This window comes from Zonotrichia albicollis, chromosome 1, assembly GCF_047830755.1.
Source record: "Zonotrichia albicollis isolate bZonAlb1 chromosome 1, bZonAlb1.hap1, whole genome shotgun sequence".
Classification (NCBI taxonomy): Eukaryota; Metazoa; Chordata; class Aves; order Passeriformes; family Passerellidae; genus Zonotrichia; species Zonotrichia albicollis.
The window spans coordinates 66,389,775-66,411,578 of record NC_133819.1 but is presented as its reverse complement, the minus strand read 5'-3'; the positions used below and the strand labels follow the sequence as shown (position 1 = coordinate 66,411,578).

The 21,804-nt window shown below is 41.0% G+C and overlaps 1 protein-coding gene across 11 annotated transcripts in view; it reads left to right on the top strand.

The window, feature by feature from the left end:
• Nucleotides 1-21,804, top strand: part of PHACTR1 (phosphatase and actin regulator 1) — a 305,309-nt gene that overhangs the window by 244,320 nt on the left and 39,185 nt on the right. For all 11 annotated transcript variants that reach the window (XM_005481734.4, XM_005481732.4, XM_074543492.1 and 8 more), the window contains 2 exons: nucleotides 5,945-6,153; nucleotides 7,785-7,941. In XM_005481734.4, coding sequence (XP_005481791.1) covers nucleotides 5,945-6,153; nucleotides 7,785-7,941 — 366 coding nt within the window. The remainder of the gene's footprint in view (nucleotides 1-5,944; nucleotides 6,154-7,784; nucleotides 7,942-21,804) is intronic.

Sequence of the window (21,804 nt, the reverse complement as noted above, 5' to 3'; positions counted from 1 at the left end):
CCCACAGCAATGAATGCTCCAGTTTCTAGTCATCCATCATGTTTATGTCTACAAATACGTTTAACTGATTTAAAGAAGGTGATGCTGTTTGGGTTTAACTATTAATTTGAAGCTGAAGCTCTGCTGCTTGTTAAAAACTGAATAAGCAAGCAATCATGTCCCAGTGTGAAGCAATTGTTTCCTTTTGCAATTAATAAGAAGAAAACAAGAAAAGGTTGGGTACTGATATTTCACATTTAAAATGAATATAAATCCTAGTTCAGGATATTGCAGGCAGATTTTTCATAGCCTTTTTTATGTGGATTAACTGTTAGTTAAATCATAGATTAATGTATTGAGTATGTTGTTTGTGCTCCTTGTCAAAGCAAATCAATAACTTCTGCATTCACAAGGGAGAAAATAGGTCATGATCATTTCCTCTGCAACAGCAATTGTTACTTTTATAGTATATAGAGGTAAAAATATTTCAAACCATTTACAGTTCTGTGGAGCTGATCTTGCTCTTAAATTCTTCATTTGCTTTTTCCAAGCCAAACTGTGATCTAGATAAATTTTCCGAGTTTGCTTGAAGATGTGTGCAGATTTTTAAAATATATTTATTTAACTTGGGAGACAATTATTTGCATTGAATGCCCCTGTTTTCTACTATTTTGACACTACTTACTTTCCCTTATTGTAAAAATCTGCATTAAACTCTAGAGAAATAATACTGCAGTATTTGTCATTGCACACTTTAGCCCAAAATTCTTGAGGGCCTGTTAAAACTCCAAAGATCCTAGATCTCCTTCCTCTGTTTGGAGCTTGGTAGTGTGCTCACATCTGTAGCCTGCAAAGGATATGGAGTGACATCCTGCACTTTGCTGTTTCTTGCAAGTTAGCAAAGTACTGGGCCGCTACTGTTGGGTCAACAAACCTGAGGAGATGAGAGAGCCTGCTAAGTCTCTGAGGCAGCTTCTGGTGAATACTAACGGGTTTTTCCTTCTGATCTCAGACATTATCTCAAAAGTATCCTACAACTTTACAGAAGAATTGCCATGGTGCTGCAGTAATAATGCTGCCAAATCTGGTATTTGGGGGATTTTTTAGAATAGTGTTTTGATTTTAATAAGAGATGATCATATAGACAAGCACAGATCAGCTTTCAGCTCTAATTTTTTTCTTTTCCTTCCAGAATTTTTCCTTTTCTTCCTTGTACCTAGTTTCTTTGGTCCTGGTGCAGTGGAAGCTCCTCAAGGTCACTTAAGCTCTAATGATATTTGGTGAATCAGTTTCTATCAAATTCTCATTTGGTTCAGTAAATTTTTCTTATACCTTACAACTCTCCTGTTCACCAGGTGTCTGAGTGTGGACATGAACAAAAAATGAAAAGCTAAAACCTTTCCTTCCTCTAGCAATCTGGACTCTTTGCTTACACAGCTAAGATCTCTGGAATTCAGGTAGTCTAACAACATCTGAAGAATGATAGTTGAAATCAGTGCTCTGCCAATGAGCCACAGGCTTGCCAGAGAAAAATGAGCTTTCCCTCTGTACAGACCTGGAAGCCAGATTTTTCTGTCTTTGACCTTGAGAAAGTTACTGAGTCTCTCTATCTCTATTTTCCCCTCTGCAGGAGTGATTGCATGTAACTACCTCACCTAGATCTAGTGCATATTAATAAATTAATGTCTTAAGGTACATTAAAAGGCATGCAGTAGCTATTCAAGTCCCAGTTATTCTTATGACTTAAAATGGGAGCTAATTCCTGGATTTTTTTATTAAATTTTATTACAGACATTATAGAACATTAAGTTCATTTGTGCACTTAACGCTTTTGATTGCAAACATTTTCTGGTACTCATAATGTCTATTCATAACCTATTCTCAGAAGGGCAATCTGCCCCTTGTCATAGTATGACTATTATGACATGTCATTTGTGCTGCCAGTTTGCCTCTATTTTCCCTGATAAATTACCAGTTTTATGGTAGATAAAGTTGAAACAGAGATATGTGTAATTTCCATGTAACCTTTTTTCTGCAACCTTTGTTGCTAATTTGTGTCTTACTGCAAACGACTTTCCCCTTCAGTCCAAAGGGTGTTTGTCACGCATAAGTAAAACTCTAGATTTGGACATCATTTTTTACCATTGCATTTTAGGAGTTGATGAAAATCTGCTAAGCCCTGCCACCAAAATACACAGATTTCGTCCTCCTAACCAAAATGAATTTGAGAAGAAAGATCATGGCTCAAAGCTGTGCATCACAAACAGTGGCTAAGGAAGCCTTAGAGACTCTCTTGTGACACCAAAATGTGTCTTTAATTTTGACTCAGTGAGGCAGTTTCTTCATCTGAAACAGCCTGATTTTCTGCCTTGCCTGTATAATTCTCAGCCTGTCTGGAAAGGTGACAATTAATTTCATTTACTCTGTGGGCTTGGGTACAGGAGCAGGCACAGATGAATCCAGGGCTCAGTTTGTTCAGTGTACGTACTAAAGAGCTGTTAAGTGACAATATCTCACTCCAGGCTAGAATTGCCTCTGTGGCAGAGCAGTGAAAAATCACTGTGTCCAAAAAGACTGTGTGTGAGACCAGTTCCTCTGGGACACCCAGCTCAGCCTCAGACTGTAGATTTATGAAATGAAATGCATTAGACATTACCACCAGTGTCTTGTAAATCTTACTAAACATATTTGAGTCAGAAAACATTTATCTTCCATAAAACTTGTCAAGAGAATTGCATCTTGTCTAAACTTTAGCATTGCCTAAGGATAGAAATAGTTAATATTTATACCTCTGCCTTCTCTCTGACACACATTCCTGTAGTAGAAACGTATATACAGCGGTTTGAAGTTCTTTCAGACCTTTTCTTTTAACTGTTAAGTATATAAAAGTACTGTGGATCTGAAAACATTCTGATAAAAATGTAATCTTCTATTCCAAAATCAAAGGGCCTGACATGACAGACAAGAAGTGTGCAGGTTTTTCCCACTAGATTTTACAGGAAATATTTCACTTTTTTCTTTTTTAAAATTTTTTCTGTACCATGAGTAATTAATATGCTTAAATTGTGATTTTTCATTGAAGTATTTTCTCACTAAAACCATTGTAAGCTACAGTGGTGTAACTTTTTTTTTCTGTTTTGATCATGTACAGATGATGCAGCAGTTATTGCAAGTTCTTGTACTAGGGAGCTATGAATTGTTCACATCCATGAGTTAAGATCTTTTTAAAACAAGTACTTGCTTAACTGTAGCTTTTTTCTCTGGTTTTGTTGCAAAACAAAAATCTGGTTTAAAATGGGCTTTTTGAAACAATAGTGTGCTTTTTGGTGAATAAAGCTAAAAAACTTTGTCATGTAGTCACCTGACCATGTGGGAGTTTTGCTAATGACCCAGAGTCATTTATACACAATGGACATATCCTGTGACCTTGATTTGTCTTTTTTAAGTATACTGCAGTACTGGGTGTATTTCATAAGCACTTTGCTTAGACAGCTGACTTAGGCAAATTGCTGTGGAAAGGGCTGATTTTAATCAAGAACAACATAAAACACTAGGAAAAATGAGGGGCTTAAAATAGAAAGTAGTATTATCAAGAAAGTGGATGATTCAGAAAGCTTACAATGAGATGAGAAGCTGCCTATTTCTAGATCACTAGTTCAAATAAAAATCCTCTGTGGTAACTTGTAAATCTTGTTGCCATCCTATATCTGCTCAATAACCTAAATTGATGGATCACTTTGATATCTGCTACCCATAAGGGGACACACCCATAAGGATGCATCTGTGAGCTACATCCATCCTTCACAGAACAGGGAAGCACCAAATAGTCCTGGATGCTGAAGTGCTTCTTGCTCCTTTCATTTGTACTTACTCTCTGTGTATTTATTGTTTTAAAATTAAATTAATGATCCAGTGGTTGCATGGTGCAATTTGAAGGTTTTGGGTGTTTTTTTAGCAGTGTTAACAGAATTTCACAATATTGTGGTTTTTCTCAGAAATTTGATTCCAGGCTTTTGAATTTCCTTCCTTTCCTCTTTAAAAGACTTACTCAAAAATTAGCTTACAGAGAAAACAGATTACATAAAGTTCATAATATAAAACTTCTGAAAGCATTTCAGTAAATTAAAAGTTAGTTCAAACTTTTTAAAGATTGTAGTGTGTTGATGTGTCACTATAAGAATTAAGTTGATGGATTCTAAAACTGCATTTGGGATAAGTTTTTTTTGTGTCAAAATCATTGAAGTTCGATACAAAAATTTGCAAGCCAGTTCTTCATGAATCTCTCTTACTTTGTGATACAAAACATGGGCTATTACTAAGCAAAATTAGTTTCTCTCTTCAAAGAATCTAGTAAAGCTCTGTATCTCATTATTCGTTAGTCTGCAATAATACATGTTGGAATTAAAAAAATTATTTCTTTGAAGCTGAAGATGATGATAACAGCTTGTTGGTATGGTTTGTTCACAGGATCTGAAGCCTTTTCTTCTCTTTAATCCCTAAGCATATTTGGAGTAGTATTATATCCCTTGAACTACATTTTTATAAGACTCTCTGGAATGTTATCTGGAAGCCATTTAAGAGTCCATTCTAACTTTTGGGTTAGAAGAAAGCAAAATGTTTCAAGTTGAAGATAGTAGATTCAGTAGATTTCTGTAGAAAATCTTTTAAAGAGAAGAATACATTTTATTCAAGATGCAGAGCACCTGTGGTATTGATGGAACTCAATACTTGTCAGATGCAAGTTGGTGTGCCTCAAGGTCAACTTGGCCAGAACATCTGCTTTCACACCTACGTTCTTCTGAAAAGTAAAATGGGAGTTTGACATAGAGAAGGTGTCCCACAGGCAAATGTTGCCCATTTTTCATAGAGCTGTTGCATCAGCCAGGACTTCAGAGAGAGGGCAGTTTCTGCTGTCTCACAATTAATCCTGAGGTGCCACCATTTTTTGCCTGCCTGTCTTTCATTCCAATTTCATACTGGAAAAGCAGCATGAGCTATTTCAATAAAAACTGGTTGGGTTTCCCAACTTCTGTTCCTGGCTTTTCTTTTCACTTTTTTCTTTGACTTTGATTTTCACCTCCTCATGTTCCTGTTTCCCTACTTGATGATATTTGTTAAAGGGCTTTGAATTCAACGCATAAACAGGGCTAGATAGTAGCAGTCCTCACCACAGGTGTATCTCATAAGATACTGAAAATAATCAATCACTCCTGTGACAAAAGAAATATGATGTTAGCGCCAATTCTGATTGATCTTTAACACCTGGCTGGATAAAAAGCTGAGGCAGGAAAAGGGATATCATTGTGTCCACCTCCCAGTATATAACTGTGCCATTAGCAAACAAACCCCCCAGGTTTTAGCTTCTTCCCTGGTTACTCTCAGCTGCTCCCAAAGTCTCTTTTTTCCGAGCCCATTTTCACAGGCTCGCTTCCCTGCACATCAGAGAGTTGTGCACTTGCCATCCCCTCAAATCACTCATCACTAGTGCAAGCCACTAGTTTTCCCTCTGCCTTTCTACAATTTTCCCCTACAGTCCATCCTTCCTTTCTCCCACTCTTACTCCACCTGCTCCACTCAGGTGAGACATTTTCTCCTTGCTGCCTGCACACCAGTGGAAAGGTCACACAGACACCAGGCTGAAGGTGTGCTTCCCACTGAGTAGCTGGTGCCTCTGAGTAGCTGGTCCCTAAAAATTGGTCTCAGATCTTTAGTGCTTCATCCTGCTGACAGGATTTCTGCTTGCTTGCTGTCCTAACTCCCTTTTTTAAGTGTTGTACCCTAAATCTAATAAGTACTCAGTTTAAACCCCTTAGATGTCTTGCTGGTCTTGAAAATCTTTCTGTTCTCATTTCTTCTCAAAAAGGGATGAAAGACCACTACTTTCCTATATACAGTGAGAGAAGCAACTCTGCCCTTCATTGAGCTGTTTCCTTTAGTTTATTTATTTTCTTTTCTTTCCCAACAGCTCTGGTTTACACACAAGTGACAGTGTTACAAAAGCAGGACCTTCAGGCCTTCCAGACATGAGACAAGTGCCAACTGTTGTGATCGAATGCGATGACAATAAAGAAAATGTGCCTCATGAAACTGACTATGAAGATTCTTCCTGCCTTTATCCAAGGCAGGAAGAGGAAGAAGAGGAAGATGAAGAGGAGGATAACTCATTATTTACAAGTAAGACTCATTCCATTTTTCCTTTCTCACTTACTTAATTTGTACCCTGAGTTCACAATACACAGAGGAAACACAAGGCCTGTGTATTTTCTTTCTTGGGTGTGGCTTTTTCATCTCTCAGGGCTTGACTACATGGAGATGCTAATCCAAAATAACAAACAGTATGAATTTATTGTGATTTCACTAATATTCATGAATCCCCGTCTCAGTAGTTCTCAGACTAAACTCAAATGACAGATTTGGGCTTATATTGGTTCAGTTACAAATTGGCTTTTGGATTCGCTTTCCCAAATGCCCTTTGTGAAGAGAAGTCCTGCTTTTGGCTTAAGTCAAGATCATCTCAATAGTTGCTTCAGGAGGATGAAATAAGTGCCACACATCGAGAATCAGAGTTTTTATATACAGTCAATAGTAAATAATTTTGGAATCATATACGTGCACATGCTTTGAAAGGGGTCACAATCAGAGGATTGGGCTCAGATAAGAAGAGGCTAATTGATAACCATATTTCCTGGTTTAGGGCAATTTTGGGAGAAAAACCTCTAAAGGGGCTTCCTGTAGAAAAACAAATTCAAGTGGCCCCTCCCCCAACAAACTCCACGCCTCTTCTCTGCCGCCTTTGCTCTCAGAACAAGTCTTAAAGGTGCAAAACTTATCATCCAGCTAAACAGAACAGATGACTGGGGATACAAGCATCATATAGCCAACCCAGGACACCACATCACAATTACAGAGTGGGAAAGGACCTTGTGGCCTTCCTGACCGCTGTAAGAAAACTCAATTCCTGCCTCGGTGCAGCATCTGAAGTTCCAGGCCCTTGCCTTTCTTTTCTTATGAAAACTGGAAGCAGTACAGTCAAACAACATCCCTTTTAAAACACACAGAAATAAGATTCTAAAACAGGCATATTTCATCTCCACATCACCCCACCTTACCCTGTAGGTGAAATTAAGCAGTGTTTGCTCTTATACTAAAAACAGAACAGAACTGCACTATCTCACACTCTCCTGACAAACTCTCGTGTTTGTGTCTCTCTGTGTCTGTCTTCCCTGCTCAAACTACTTTGGACACAAGCCTAAGAATGCAAATTTGAGCCATAAAAGGCCATTGGTTTTTAGTGTCTTTGCCACTGCCCTGGAAGCAATTAGTTCATGTGCATAAAGATTTGTGCTGCTTCTGATTGACTTCTGATTCCTTCTAATGCTGGCTTGGATATCTTGATATTACATTGCAAGAGACATTCAGATACCCCTTTCTTTTGACATGCTATAGCTCTGCTGCCTGCCCAGATTCTGAGGTTGAATTTTTCATTCCATTATGTGGAAATACTGTGCTAGAGAAAGCTACAGATATTACTAGCAATTCTGAAACAGGCCCTTCTTCTCCATTCCCCTCTATGGAGCAATATATTAACTTCTATTTCCTCTATACCTACCAATTTTGGCTTTTCCTTATTAAGATAGGAATTGAGGTTAATTGAGCACATGAAGTTAATGACACCCCTTTTCCCATCGTCCAACCAGTGTAAAGGAGAGCCTCATATCCTCCCTTGGCTAGTCCTTCTTTGCCAGGTGCATGCTGTAATGAAATGATGACACCTCTTTTGGCAAAACCTCTCCTCTCTCCCACAGGCCCCCTGGCAAGGAAACTCTGCAGGAAGGACTCTTTAGCAATCAAACTAAGTAACAGGCCTTCCAAGCGAGAGCTGGAGGAAAAGAACATCCTCCCCATGCAGACTGATGAAGAGAGGCTTGAACTTAGGCAGCAGATTGGGACAAAGCTAACAAGGTAAGAGACAAACATTTTTTTAACTCTTGCTTTTGGAAATATATGGTGGCATGTAGTTTTTTTCCTTAGTCTTTAAGCATTTGAGATCTGTTTGGTTACAATGTTCAAGAGGAAAAGCCATGGAGGGAGAAGATATGGTTCAATACATTATTTCTGGTCCAATAGAGCTTCCCATATAACTCCCCATTTCATTTTCCTGGCATATGCTATGGGAACTTATTTTTAAGTATCAGCATGAGCTACGTGAATTTGGTTGTTGTTGGCACATCACTGGAAACTGTTCAGCTTTGGTAACGTTTCAGCCTGTAGCTGTAGGTGCCTTTTTATAAGCTATTAGTTTGGCCAAAGGTCACAGGTATAACTTTCTTTTCTGACAGCATCACCTGTGAGTAGCTGAGACTTTTCCTGGTGCAAAATAGTTTAAAAGTCCTTCAGTACTTGCCTTCGTTGGGTCAGGTTGGACAGATTTACCCTGTCTAGACACTTTCTTCTTCATAGCAGGGTTACTCACCAGCTGCTCTGGTTTTCTGTATTGAATAGGGTGTAAAGGGGTGGCCATTAAATGTGGAGGATTTCTGACAAGAATTACTAAACTGAGGTCAGACAGAACTGTCTGAGAACCTTCTGTGTGCATACTGTGATTTCTGTAGTCAGTTGAATCCTCTTACATTGTCAGCTTGGTAGTATGCAGAGCTGGTGAACGTTGTTACTTGCTCTCCAATGAGGAAACCACAAGGAAATGATCAACCAGTTATTGGGAATTTTCTTTCACGTTTTCATTTTTTTATTTGGGGGGTGGGTGGATAAGGGGGAAACACTGCTACCATGTTGTGGAAACAGGAAGAATAGGAGCTCCAGGTAAATACCACTTTCAGCATTTTATTTATTTTTCTTTCATGGCCTTGTTTATCACCTCCTTGGAATAAATTAACCACACCTTTCCAAACTGTCTTTGAAAGTTTTTGTGCTGGATCATGTTCAGTCTACTCCAAACCCTAATTTTTCAGTATTCTTATTAAGGGGCTTCTGCAAAAATGCCCAAAATATGTAAGAAGGTGCTGCACTGTTGCTGGTGCTGTGATTTTTCAGTTCAGTCTTTATTCCAACCTTGTTAGACTGCAGCTGCACTGAGCTCTGGGGGTCCCAAAGAACAGCACAGGATAACAAGGTCCCAGTGCTTATATGGTTAAATTTGAACCTTTTTGAAGCATCTGAAGAATTTAAATTTTTGTCTCTCACTGCCTGACCTTGCAATGACATTGAACAGTGTTTCCACTATCTTGCCTGTTTGCCTAAATTACTTGGGTCTTTCTGAAGTTTTCCAGCTATGGCTGATGAAGGAAAGTAGTGTCATTTACAAACAATGATTCTGCACAGCTCACTGTGCACCAGATCTTTTTCATTATAAGTATTTTATTTTTCACCTATCCAAAACCTGCTTTTTTCCTCACTAAACAGTATTTTTTCAGCAAATGCCTTTTTAACAAGGGAAACTATTTTTGGCTGTCTGCAAAGCCCTTCCTGTGTGAGCCCCATATTCTCATAATGTTGTTTTTTTGTTTCCCCAATTGTATGTCTCCTAATCTGAGTTTAATAGTTTGAGCTGTAATGCCTGATCTTGTCTTCTAATATAGCTAGGACTTAGGGGCAATCACAAGTAGTTCAAACAACTAAAACTGTGTATATATGAGTTCAAAAATTAGCTGTGCTGAATGAAACTGCTGTTTCATTCCTGCTTTATATCACTGTAACATCACTGAAAATGGTAGAATTTCACAAGCTTTAACTAGAGTGATGTAGTTTCCAGTCTGACCTTTTAATTACTACTATTTACAACTTAGTATCTCATCCTTTTGAGTAGCTGAAAACAATAAAGAGATATGAGGAGAAAACTATTTTGCTCATATCTAATATGTAAGAAGCCACAGGCATTTCAGCAGCAAAAAGGAAGAGTGCTTGTCTTACCAGTGCTCTGTATCTAAATGTGATATATCCATGTGCATAAACTGATGAATATGAGATTAAAATAGAGAGAATATTTCAATTTGGACAGTATTTCCGTACTGTCCAGACTTTATTACTGAATCCATCCTTTGCTGTTGCTTGGTAATTGTCACACAGTGATGCAAATGCCAAGCAAAATTAAAGTAGTGAAGCATTTATAGTCCTTAGAGAAGATGCTAGATGCAGACTATAATTGCAGCTGGCAATTTTGGATTTCAGAGGGATTTGTACTGCTCCACCAATGGTCCTCTAGGGTTTAAAATATCCAGCCAATCAAATCACATATGCTACTTACAGAAGTAAAAAATGCAGAATAAAAACTTCAGCATATAGTTATTGTCTGTAATAGATCAATTAATTTTCACCAAGAGGCTGATTACGATACTTCAGTATTTATGCATAATCCTCACAGTATTTAGTTTGGAAGAGCTCATTGGCTGCCACATTTGGCAGATATGAATTTAGTACTATAAAGAGAATTTTTTCAAAGATGCCTCTATCCAGGCATATTGAGATTGGCCACTGACATATTGTGTGGGACCAAAATCATCCCAGGTGCAGTTCCTCCAGCCTTATTAGAGTTGCACTGGGAATCAGTTTGGCTCAGAAAGGTCTGTTCAGATCCTGTTTAACTGTAGCTTGGAACCTCTGAACCTCCTGTTATTCCCAGAAAATTGTTATGACTTCATTTTTACATCAGCCAACTGGAAGAGAGACTCCAGAGCAGAATTCACTGTTTCCCATGCTGGGAGAATAGTGCCTTGACTTACACCAGGCCAGCTGTAAGGGTGAGGCTGCAGGGACTGTATCTTATAGAAGGACCTGGCCCACTACACACCTTGGTGCTCTCTGAGCAATGAAAGAAATTCTTTGTGCCTGTCTCAAAACACTTCACATGAATGTCGTGCTTCCCTGGTCTGTGTCTTGTATCATGGCTCAGCACATGCAGACCCCAGCAAAAACAGAGCTTCTTGCCCAAGGTGCCAAAATATGTCCTAGCAAAGGCAGGAGATTCCACATCACATTAATTCCAGCCACATGAACAGGCCAGTGTAGCATAAACCATTTCTGAGGAGTCCTGACATAGCAATTATGGCAATTGATTACAGCGATTAATTAGAAGAGCTCTTCCTCTAACCAAACCAGAATGGATTGCTCCAAAATGTGACATCTCCTATGAAACAAGGAGCAAAAATAGTAAATTAAGATGCATAACTCTCAGCTCAAAACCACATGTGGCATGAGGATAGGAAAATGGATGCTGGAGACCATGTTCTTGGCTGCTAAAAACCCTTACAACTCCATTATCTTCTGCTCTGAAATGCAAACCTTCTGTGCTAAGTAAATCTTTAAGTGAGTATGGTGTTCCTTTTTTTTTTTTTTTTTCAGCTTCTACCAAACTTCTCCTCTATTTTATTCCTCTGGTGCCTGTGCAGCTTCACAGCTGCTCAAGTGTGCATGTGTAAGACAGAAAGGAGAACACAGGAGGAAAAGAAAGATAACAGGGAAAGGGAAGGAAAAGACAGACATCTCTGTTCTGCCTGTCTCACTGGCTGTGATGGACCTGCTGGGAAGCACAGGTTCCCTGGTATTCCAGTTAGAGAAGCAGCCAGGAAGGTTTGGATTTAGCTTTCAGTGGCTGTCAGGTTGAGAGGAATGGGATATCCAGGCTGTGACAGTGAGTTTGGAGGTTTTCCTGGGGCAATGGTAAAGGCCTGTCAGGAAGCCCTGGTGAAAAGGAAGGCCAGCACTGTTGGGTGATGGACAGCAGAACTGCACAGAGACTGCAGGAACGTCCCATGGTGCTGAGACAGGTGCTTCAGTCCTTGCACATCTCTTTCACCACAGAATCATAATGGTGCTCATGACAGACCCCACAAACTTAATCAACACATTTAGTAAACATAAGAGCCCTTTACAGGGCTCCTGTCACAGCATCTCTGTAATCTTTGTTACAAACACCAGACTTTGCACTTTCTTGGAATGGGAAGACCTGGTTTCTTTGTGTGTCTTTCACAAAGTGTTCCGCCATACTCTGAGAAAATGTGTGTCTTTAGACCGACTGATCTGCCACACATCATACAAGGGAGGCTTTCTAAACCATTCAAGTATTTTTTAGTCTCATAACCCACCAACTCTGGTGAAGGTGCTCATTAGCAATTGGATACAGGAGTATTAAAGCTGAGATTTTAGTCCACTGCTTTTCAAGAACATGGTGTATTTATTTGTTTCCCCTGATTGTTTGCATCCTGGCGTTTCCCACCTGCTGGAATTGGATGATCTAATAACACAAAATGTCTGGCAATCCAGTGTGCTGGCATCATGTTGTTAATAATCAATGTCAAGGGAACTTCTTGATATTCACAGTGTTATTACTGGTCAGCATAATGTCAGTCTGATCAGCACACTCCTACCCACTGTCTGCAGATCTGGAGGCAGGGGAGACACATAAAGGCTGTCCACTGGCAGTGGTGCTTGTCAGGGGACTGCTGCCCTTCACTGGAAGGTGCCACAGGCACACCAGTAAGATTTTGCAATCCAATAAAAGTTTGTGCTGTGCTGCTCCCAAAAGCTGTTAGTTTTAGGAGTCGTATTTATCGTGTCCAGTGTGAAAGCAGAGAGATGAGGTGGGGGAGCAGCCTTCTGCACATTAGCTAACTAGTAAAATGAGAAACAAATGAAGAAAGTAACAAACTACCTATTGCCTCTTTCCTGACTTTGAGATGTTCTTCCAGTTGCTCAACTGAATCCTCTGTGTGTCACTTTATGTATGTTCTGCTGGCTTTAAAGCTTTAAAGTTTCTCTTCCTGATATACAGTAGTGCTCTGCATTGTTTTTTTGTGTAGCCCTAGATTTATTCACTGCAATACCTTACGGGGTACTGTCCTTACACCAGCAAGTGGAAAATCGTGATCTGAAGCAATATAAATAGCATATTGCAAGGATCATGAGGCAGTAGATCACAGAGATTCTGTGTGCATATGGCTGTAAATAAGTACACTTGAGATTTGGACATGCACACCTGCTAGATGTGTTTTTATAGTCCCATTGATGTTTTGGAAATAGTACTGGGATGTCTGTGACTGAGAAACACAGCATGAGAAGTCATTAAACTATATGGAATGGCAGGTTTGACAGATGGTGGTCACCTACTATCTTGTTGGGGAAGGTAATCTACACATTCCCTGGTCAATACCACGTATTCCTCAGCTGTTCTGAAAAATGCTGCTTACAACAGAAATCCTGTGATTGAATGAAGTTGGTGTATTCCCACAAGTATAAAAAATTGTCATTGATTTTTAAAATGTCATGAGGCTGCTGTGAGGTATTTGGACTCGTTTATATGAGATACTAGAAAGAAGAGTAGAAAAATTGGACAGTTTGGGAAGAGGATTGCACTGTCAGCATCACCATGAAGGTGACAGATACTACCAGTACTGAGGACGGGTCAGTCTGCAAGGCTTGCACAGTCATTTGAAACACACAGCAGTTCCATCAGAGGTCTGAGGGGACTGAATAGTTTGAAGCAATCATTTTTATTTACTACAATTTAGGCTGTGAAGAGATTCAGCTTTTTGAAATGGTTAATTCTTTAAGCAGTGCTGCAGTCCCACTAGGGAAGGGTTTATTCAGCCAGAGGGTGGCAGCATGATGGATCCCGTTGAGCATGGCTGAATCTCCTCATGGCTGCTCCCCATCCGGTGCTGTGGAGGGCAACTTGCACCCTCCCTATCTCCGAGTCATTTAGGGATAAAAAGAATGGGCAGACAGCAGGATTAGGCTTTATTCAAAGACCGCATTTTGTTGGGTAACGTGAAATAATTTCTTCCTAATTACATTTGACGTCTGCAATTCTCACACTTATTGTTAGCTTCCACTAATGAGAGCAGAGCAAGTGCCTAAAGCAAGAGCTCATCCCTGATGGCAGCACGCATGCGCAGGTGTGCGTGGAGCTCGCCTCTCCACATGCAGGGTGCTGGGGATAAATCACACGGAAAATGGAATTGTGCTAAACAAGCTCATCAAAATCCTGGATTAGGGACAATGCGACAGCACTAGATACGTGAATGGGGGTGGCAGAGAAAAACTGCAAAAGGCTGAGCCTCAGTTTTAGCTGCAATGGTACCTATGGAGATTGGCAGTTTTCCCCTTTTAGTTTAGCTATTCATTTGCTGAAACCCCAAGGGAGCTGTGGAAATTGTCCTTAGCATCAGGAGGAAGGCAGGAGAAGCAGGTGATTATTTATGGGTGACAAGCTGAAACTGAGCTACCATTACACATCTGGGCTAAACTGCTGGCAATAAATATTCTGAGCAGAACGGGTTTGGATTCTGTGCATGGGTGCAGAAGAGAGATGGGTGTTCATGGCCCTTGTCAGCCCTCTCTTCTGTGATCAATGTCCTGGTGGGCTCAGCTCTGCTGAAAGGAAGGGTGGCTTTGTAGTTACAATATTCCGAGAAGGCTGCATCTTCCACCAGCTTTCCAGCCTCAGGCAAGCCACTGAAAGAGATCCACACACATATTTATTTATTTGTTTGCTTGTTTGTCGTGTTGGCATCTCTAAAAGTACATCCATGCCTATGAACTTTGGAACATTGCATTACTTGACAAACTCATTGACAGCAACATTTGTGTGCTTTCAAAAAACCACCCCAATACCAAGATCTCTTTAGACATCTAACTCTGTCTTTCAGTAGGACAGGGATCCTCATTTCAGAGCATGGTTTGCACTTACCTCTTTGTATGAGGAATTTCCATGGCTAACATCATCATTCATCACAGAAAAAGGCATGTCTAACATCATGATGGTATTACTATTGTTTTGATAGTTGATGGTTGTTTTGCATTTCATAGCTAGCAGCATGAGTTTGCTTTGTCTGAGTAATTTGCTATGGCAAAAGGTCAGTGGAGCAATCAAGGGACGACCGTGTCACCACAAAACACATCACCTCTACACACTCCTTGGTTTGGAGAATGAACAGTGTCCTTAACCTTTCCAGCTCCACCTTGGGATGGGATGAAACCCTGCCCCCATCAATTTTGCTCAACTAGGGCCAGCAGATGTTTTGTTATTTATGGAGGCAAAGTCTTTCAGAGTAGATATAGTCTGTCCTTGGGCAGATGTGTCTCTCCATGTTAGACTATAGAGCTCCAAATGTACAGAGACATCTTATTTATGCTACTATAAAGGAGGAGAAACATTGTTCTCAGGAGAGGGATGATTTTAATGGTAGGCAGCAGGGAGTGGCATTTGAGGGCAAGGTCTCCCCTTAGCACCTGTGTGACCACTGATGAAATGAAAAGTGTTTTCATCATGTCCAAAGTTCATTTCAATCAGAAATGTCACCAGCCCAGAGAGGAATTTGTTATTGCTGGGATCTGTTACTGTTCGTGTTTCTGCTCTCGTGGAAGCAGGGCAAGTCACACTGCCCTGTCATTGCAACATCTGTTTCTCCCATTCTTTCTCTGAGGAAGTTGAGGCAAAATGTGTTAAAGGGGTTACAATTTCCCCGTCTGCTCTCGTGGAAGCAGGGCAAGTCACACTGCCCTGTCATTGCAACATCTGTTTCTCCCATTCTTTCTCTGAGGAAGTTGAGGCAAAATGTGTTAAAGGGGTTACAATTTCCCCTTCATGCTTCCCATACCCTTAAACCCCTAACACAGTCTGTATTTGAGGTCTAATTCAGGCTGTCAGCACAGCTGAGACAAATATATTAAATCTACCTTAATTTCCTTTGCAGTTTCAGTGGGGTCTGGTATCATTCATTTTCTGCCCCGAGTTGATTGTAGTTTTGCTTTTAGTTGTCAAACTACTGGCAGCTTTTATATAAGAGAAGCCACATTTCTCTGCTGGGCAAAATAATTCATGGTGATATAAATAAAGGTTGTGGAAGTAAGAGAATAACATATTTTGGTAATAGAAATAGTCTTATTTCTCCAGTAAACAAGAGACCACATGGAGTGTGTGCAGCGCTCTCTTTGGAGTAAAAGAATGGCATTAATAAAAACAGGTGAAGCAAACACAAGCAGGGAAGTAGCTGCGTCAAAATGTTATATTCTGGCTTTAAAAACAAAGGTGGTTTATTTGTTAGGTTTGTCTTTTGCTGGTTAATACTGACAAATTTAGGGCAGCTTCGCTAAGAACTAGCTCATAGATTTCCACCTCTAAAAAATCCAACCCTAAATCTTCATATTTTGTACCTCCTGATTGTAGGTAGTTAATCACAAGCACAACAGTTGCTTAGCTTGGATGACCTTGTAATTTCTGTAAAGGAAACAAATCAGGTGGGAGTACATGATAAAAGCAGACTGGCAGGAATAAATTTCTCTTTATAGCTGGCTGATTGTAAAATGGAGAAATTACTCTTTGAGCAAAATATTTAACCTCTCTCAGAAGTTACAGTTTGCATTTCCCCTCCACTTCAATGTATTATGGACTATTTAGCAACACATGAGCAGGAGATTTAACAGAGGCAATCCTTGTAAAACAGTCAAACATGTATTTAAAAGGTGATCTGAGTCAGGAATTAAAAATTGTGCTTATATATATGCTCATATATGTTCTCTGTAGCTATTACTGTGAGTACAAGGAGAACTGTTAGACGAGGAAGTCTGAATTTTGTACATGGTCATCCATCTATACCCAGAAACTCTGGAGTTTCACATGCAGACTATTGTATGTGAGTAAACAGAGGTGACTTTCTGAAGAGGAGTCAATAAGATTTAATGTTTGTTTGTTTTGTGTAGGACTAAGTGTCTTTTGGATAAATTTATCAAAAAAGCAATATCCTTACCATTACACCTGGTACAATTAGGTAACGTTAATGTTTTCTCTAAGACATAGTGTTAACAAAAGGATTGCTTTGAGATGAATGGGGTCCTTTTTTTGCATATGTGCAGAAAAAATTGCAACTAGTCTTTTAGAGGCAGGTTTGGCTAAGAATTATGTTCCTGTTTCAATGCATTGGGATTCACAAACACTGCACAGACCATATGTGGGAATTCATCTAAGTCCTTAGCCTCAGACCTGACCATGTGAAATTATCATTTGTGTTAATAACTTTAGTGAAGAGGAAGTGTGGGTGTGAGAAATGTGTGGTAGATCACATCAATATGTCTCTAAGTGTGCAGCCAGTAATGTTCATTACTTGCTTTTCTGATAATAAATAACAAACCAGCAAACTACAGGGAAAGCACATTAGCCCCAAGATTAATTCAGTAACCTGGTTCTTCACTGACATCCCTGAATTCAGGAGGTAGCAGCATTACTGGTTAATGAATAATTAATAAAATAAGCATTCAATATATTGTATTTGCTCAATGGGCAAGCATCTATAATGTCAGGCTAGACTATTTATCCTGCAGAATACTGGAGTTTTTCAGCATGCTGGAAAAGTCATCAAGATTTCCTTTATTGCAGTAATCAAGACAGAAATGGTCTTCTTGCCTCCGTGCAATCAGCTGGCTTTGATTTAAAAGCCTTGCAAGCAGGGACCCTGATCTCAAACATCAGGGGCTGCAGAGGAGCCAACCTGCTTCTTCACTGGGAGCAGGCATGGCTCCTGGACCAGGGCCCTGTCTCTTCTGCAAGCTCAGGGACATCATTTACCTGGTGGGCTGGCAGATGGCACCTTGGGTGCACCCAGACCCCTTAGGGGAGCATGCAGAGAGGTCACAGATTCATATCACCAGAGAATGGATTGGGTTGGAAGGGACCTTGAAGACTACCTGATTTTAACTCCCTGCCACAGGCAGAGACACCTCCCACCAGACCAGGGTGCTCAAAACCCATCCAGCCTGACCTTGAACACTCACAGGGATAGGGCGTTCACCACTTTTCTGGAGAACTTGTTTCAGAGCCTCACCATCCCCACAGCAAATAATTTTTTCCTAATACCTTATCTAAACCCTCCCTCTGTCAGCTTAAAGCCATTCCCCATTGTCCATGTGACAATGCCCTTGTGAAAAGTCCCTCTCCAGCTCTCTGTGGGCCCCCTTAAGGCTGCTCTGTGTAAAGTGTGAGTAAACTCCCTCCTTGGGAGCCCCTCACAGAAGGTACAGAGAAAGATCTCTGCTCATCTTCCATGAAGCTGTTTTCATAGCACTATCAGCTGGCCCACCTCCAGTTAAACCTACGAGTAGCATGGGAAACAAGCTCCTTCAGCCTTGGAAGGAAGTTGGATTACCCAAACTGTGCACCAATTCTAGCTTTCCCAGAGCACTCTGTGCCCCTATATAAGGACTTCCCTGGCCTGGGGAAGCTTTAACATCCAAGGTTCAGCTGTAAAAGAAAGAGGGCAGGGAGCCCCTCTGACAGGAAGTGGTTTGTTTGGAGCTGCACATCAGTCTCCAAGTGCAGAGAAACTTCTCAGACAAGAGTTTGGTGCCTTTACATCTATCTCCCTATCATCGGATTCCCCAACTGATCCCAAAATCCCCCTCTGCTACTTTCAGGGAAAGGAGTGGCTGATGTTCCAAAGCCAGAACATCCCCTGAGACTCTACCTTTTCCTGGTTAACAACTGAGTGTAAATGCCTGGTGTCCTTCACCCTCAGGTTGTGCCAGAACCATTCACCCTTCCCTTGTTTGAGCAGACATAAAAGGTAAGATAGGCAGACCTGGGCAATTGCAAGTATTATAGAGCCATGTGATATTCCACCATCCAGTTCATCTTCCCCTTCAGACTAGACTAGCAAAGAAAATCTAATACTCTAATGCAGTTAAAATAGCTGCCAGTATTTTGCACTGCACTGTTTAATGCCAGAAAAGGGCTCTATCATGTTTTCTAATGTGACATGACAGATTAAAAAGGCTCAGTGGTGGAAAGATGATTTTTGCCTCTGAAAGCCATCATATAGGACACTTCTTTGGGAGGCACTTTTATTTCCCTTTGTCTTGATTTCCCTTTTATTTCCGTTTGCCTTGTCCCTAATTCTTCTCTTCAGTGTCTTTATTCTGTCTTATTTCTCACTGTATTTCAGTAGTGCTTGTAGCCCCTGCCACCCCACCTTGGTTCAAGATACTGTGCAGCACTTGGCCTGAGTCTGAAAGATTTTGGAGCAAATATCAAAACAGTGATGGGAAAATGCAAAGCATCAGTAGAGGAATACCAGGCATGGCAATTCACTTGTCTCAGCATCCTTCCTGATGGTTGCACACTTGGCTGCCTCAGATTTGATTTTTCCACCTGCCCATCAGTGTACCTTGCCTTTGTCCCAGTTCTGTGCACTTGTCACTAGTCATGTCATGTTTTAACAATTAGGGCATGTGTTAAAATCTTCCGGAGAGCAGTGCTGCCTCTCTATTCCGCATAAAAGTATAAATGAAAGGATGAACTTGACCCAGCATTACTGAAGATTCAGTGCCATCCTTATTTTCTTTAATATTTCTTTGACTGATCTTGTCAGCTGGGAGAAGTGCTCAAAGACAAGAAGGAAAGCAAATGTCACTCCTATATTCAAAGAGGAGTCAGGGAATTACAGGCCAGCTGACCTCACATGCATCACTAGGAAGATGATGGAGAAGGTAATCCTGGAAACCATATTCAGGCATGTAAAGGACAAAAAAAAAGTCAGCAATAGTCAATGTGGATTCACAAGAGCAAGTCATGCTTGATTAATGTGAACTTGTGAAATTACTGACCTGGTGGACAACCAGGGAGCAGTAGATAATGTCTGTGTAGATTTCAGTAAGACTTTCAACACTGTCTCCTGTAAAATTCCTCAGGCGTTCAAGAATGGCCTCAGCCACTCAAACTTTTCAATCCATTTACCCATCCAGTCCAGAGGCTGCTGTTCAGTGTCACAGAGTCCAGTTGGACTCTAGTACCTAGCAGCATACCCCAAGGGGTCAGTACTAGGTCCAGTTCTCTTTAACAACCTTCATTAATGATCTGGATGACAGGCAGAGCAGATCCTCAGCAAACTTGATGGTGACACCCAGCTGGGAGTAGTGGGTGTTGCACTGCAGGATAGTGCTGCCATCCAGAGGGACCTTGACAAGCTGGAGAAATGAGCTGGCAAAAATCTCATGAAGTTCATTAAAGGCAAGTGCTAATGGCTGCACCTAGGAAGGAACTACCCCATGCACCAACATATGTTGGGTGCCACCCAGCTGGAGAGCAGCTTGGCAGAAAAGGATCTGGGGGTCCTGATGGGCATGAAGTTGGACATCAGCCAGCAACTTGGTGGGGGGAGGGGGGAAATGGCTAATAGCATTCTGGGCTGCATTAGAAAAAGTATTGCCAGCAGACCAAGGGATGTGATTTTTTCCCCTCTACTGAGCACTGGTGAGGCCACATCTGGAGTTCTGCATCAGCTTCTGGCTCAGAATCACAGAATATTCTGAGCTGGAAGGGATCTGCAAGGATCATCAAGACTTCTCTGTAGGAAAGAGATAGGGGCATATGAGAGACAGTCCAACGAAAGGCCACAAAGATGATGGAGATGATGAACTGGAGCATCCTCCCTGTGGAGAGCACCTGAGAGAGCTGGGACTGTTGAGCCTAGATAAAAGGCTCAGGAGATCTTATCAATGTGTATAAATACCTGAAGGAAGGGTCCAGTGGGGACAGAGGCAGGCACTCCTCAGTGGGGCCCAGTGATAGGACCAGAGGCACCAGGCGCAAACAAAACAAGGAGATTCCCTCTGAACATCAGTAACATTATTTCTACTCTGAGGGTGACCAGACACTGCCACAGGTGGGCCAGGGGGATTGTGAGATTTCTCCCTGTGGAGACATTCAAAAGTCATTTGGACACAGTCCCAGCTCTAGGGGGATTGGATCAGATGGGCTTCAGAGATCCCTGCCAGACTCACCATTCTGCAATAACACAGGTATGGAAAGAACAGACAATGTCAATGTGCATTAGCAACATCTTTGCATTTTGAAGTGTATGGCATTGTTGGCTGATTTTTTTGTGTGCCTTTAGCCAGATTCTGTCTCAGACTTCCCCAAATCCTGCTTCCCTTCACTCTCTGCAGCCTAAAGTTTCGATAAATATGTTTCATAAAGCTATTCTGCTGCAATGCTTAACTAATGTCTTCTGATTTGGGTTATTGCACAATGGCTGTGACAGCACAGACAATTTAGGCAGGTCACAAGCTTTGACAAATGCCTGTCTATGGCATGTAGACTGTAGAAGTCTCTAGCTTACTTCAGTCCTAAGAGAGTGTGGGATTAGCTCTTGCAACCAAACTCCTTGTGCTCTGCTCTACGGAAAAAGTTACCAGGACTCAGTTTTTAAACAAGAACATCTCACAGACATGCTGCATTCACGAGGAAATCAACTCCAGACACTCAACTTCCTTCTACAAGCATTTCTCTCAGCCCTGAACTTCCTCATCCCCTCAGTCCATCTCTCCTATAGCAAAAGAAAAAAAAAAAAAAAAAAAACAAAAAAAAAAACAAACCCACACACCAGAGTCCTAGTTTCCCTTCCAAGAGTTTTCAGTGTCTGGGCACCCTTGTATAGCTCTTTTCTGCTTTTCTAACTATCTGAAGCAAAATCTTAAGATCTGCCTTCAACATTTTCTATCTGTGGGTGAATCCAGAGACAGCAATCAGCAAATTGCTGCTCTTGCTCACTTTGGGGAATAGGAAGCTTGGTCTCTCACAAACATCCCAGAGAGCCTGCAGTGGTGCTGCCTGGTATCTTGATAGCAGCAGGGATCTCCAGTAATGCATTGTACAGCATTGTTCTGATGTCTCTAAAGAAGAAAACAGAGTGGAAGTGTGTATTTAATATACATTTTCCTAAAAACACTGCTCAGAGGAGTTTGAAAAGCTGACAGAGTGTAGTAGTTGTGAGATATTCCTCCCCATTCATGCTCCTTAGCAGCTGGTGTTAATTAGCTGGT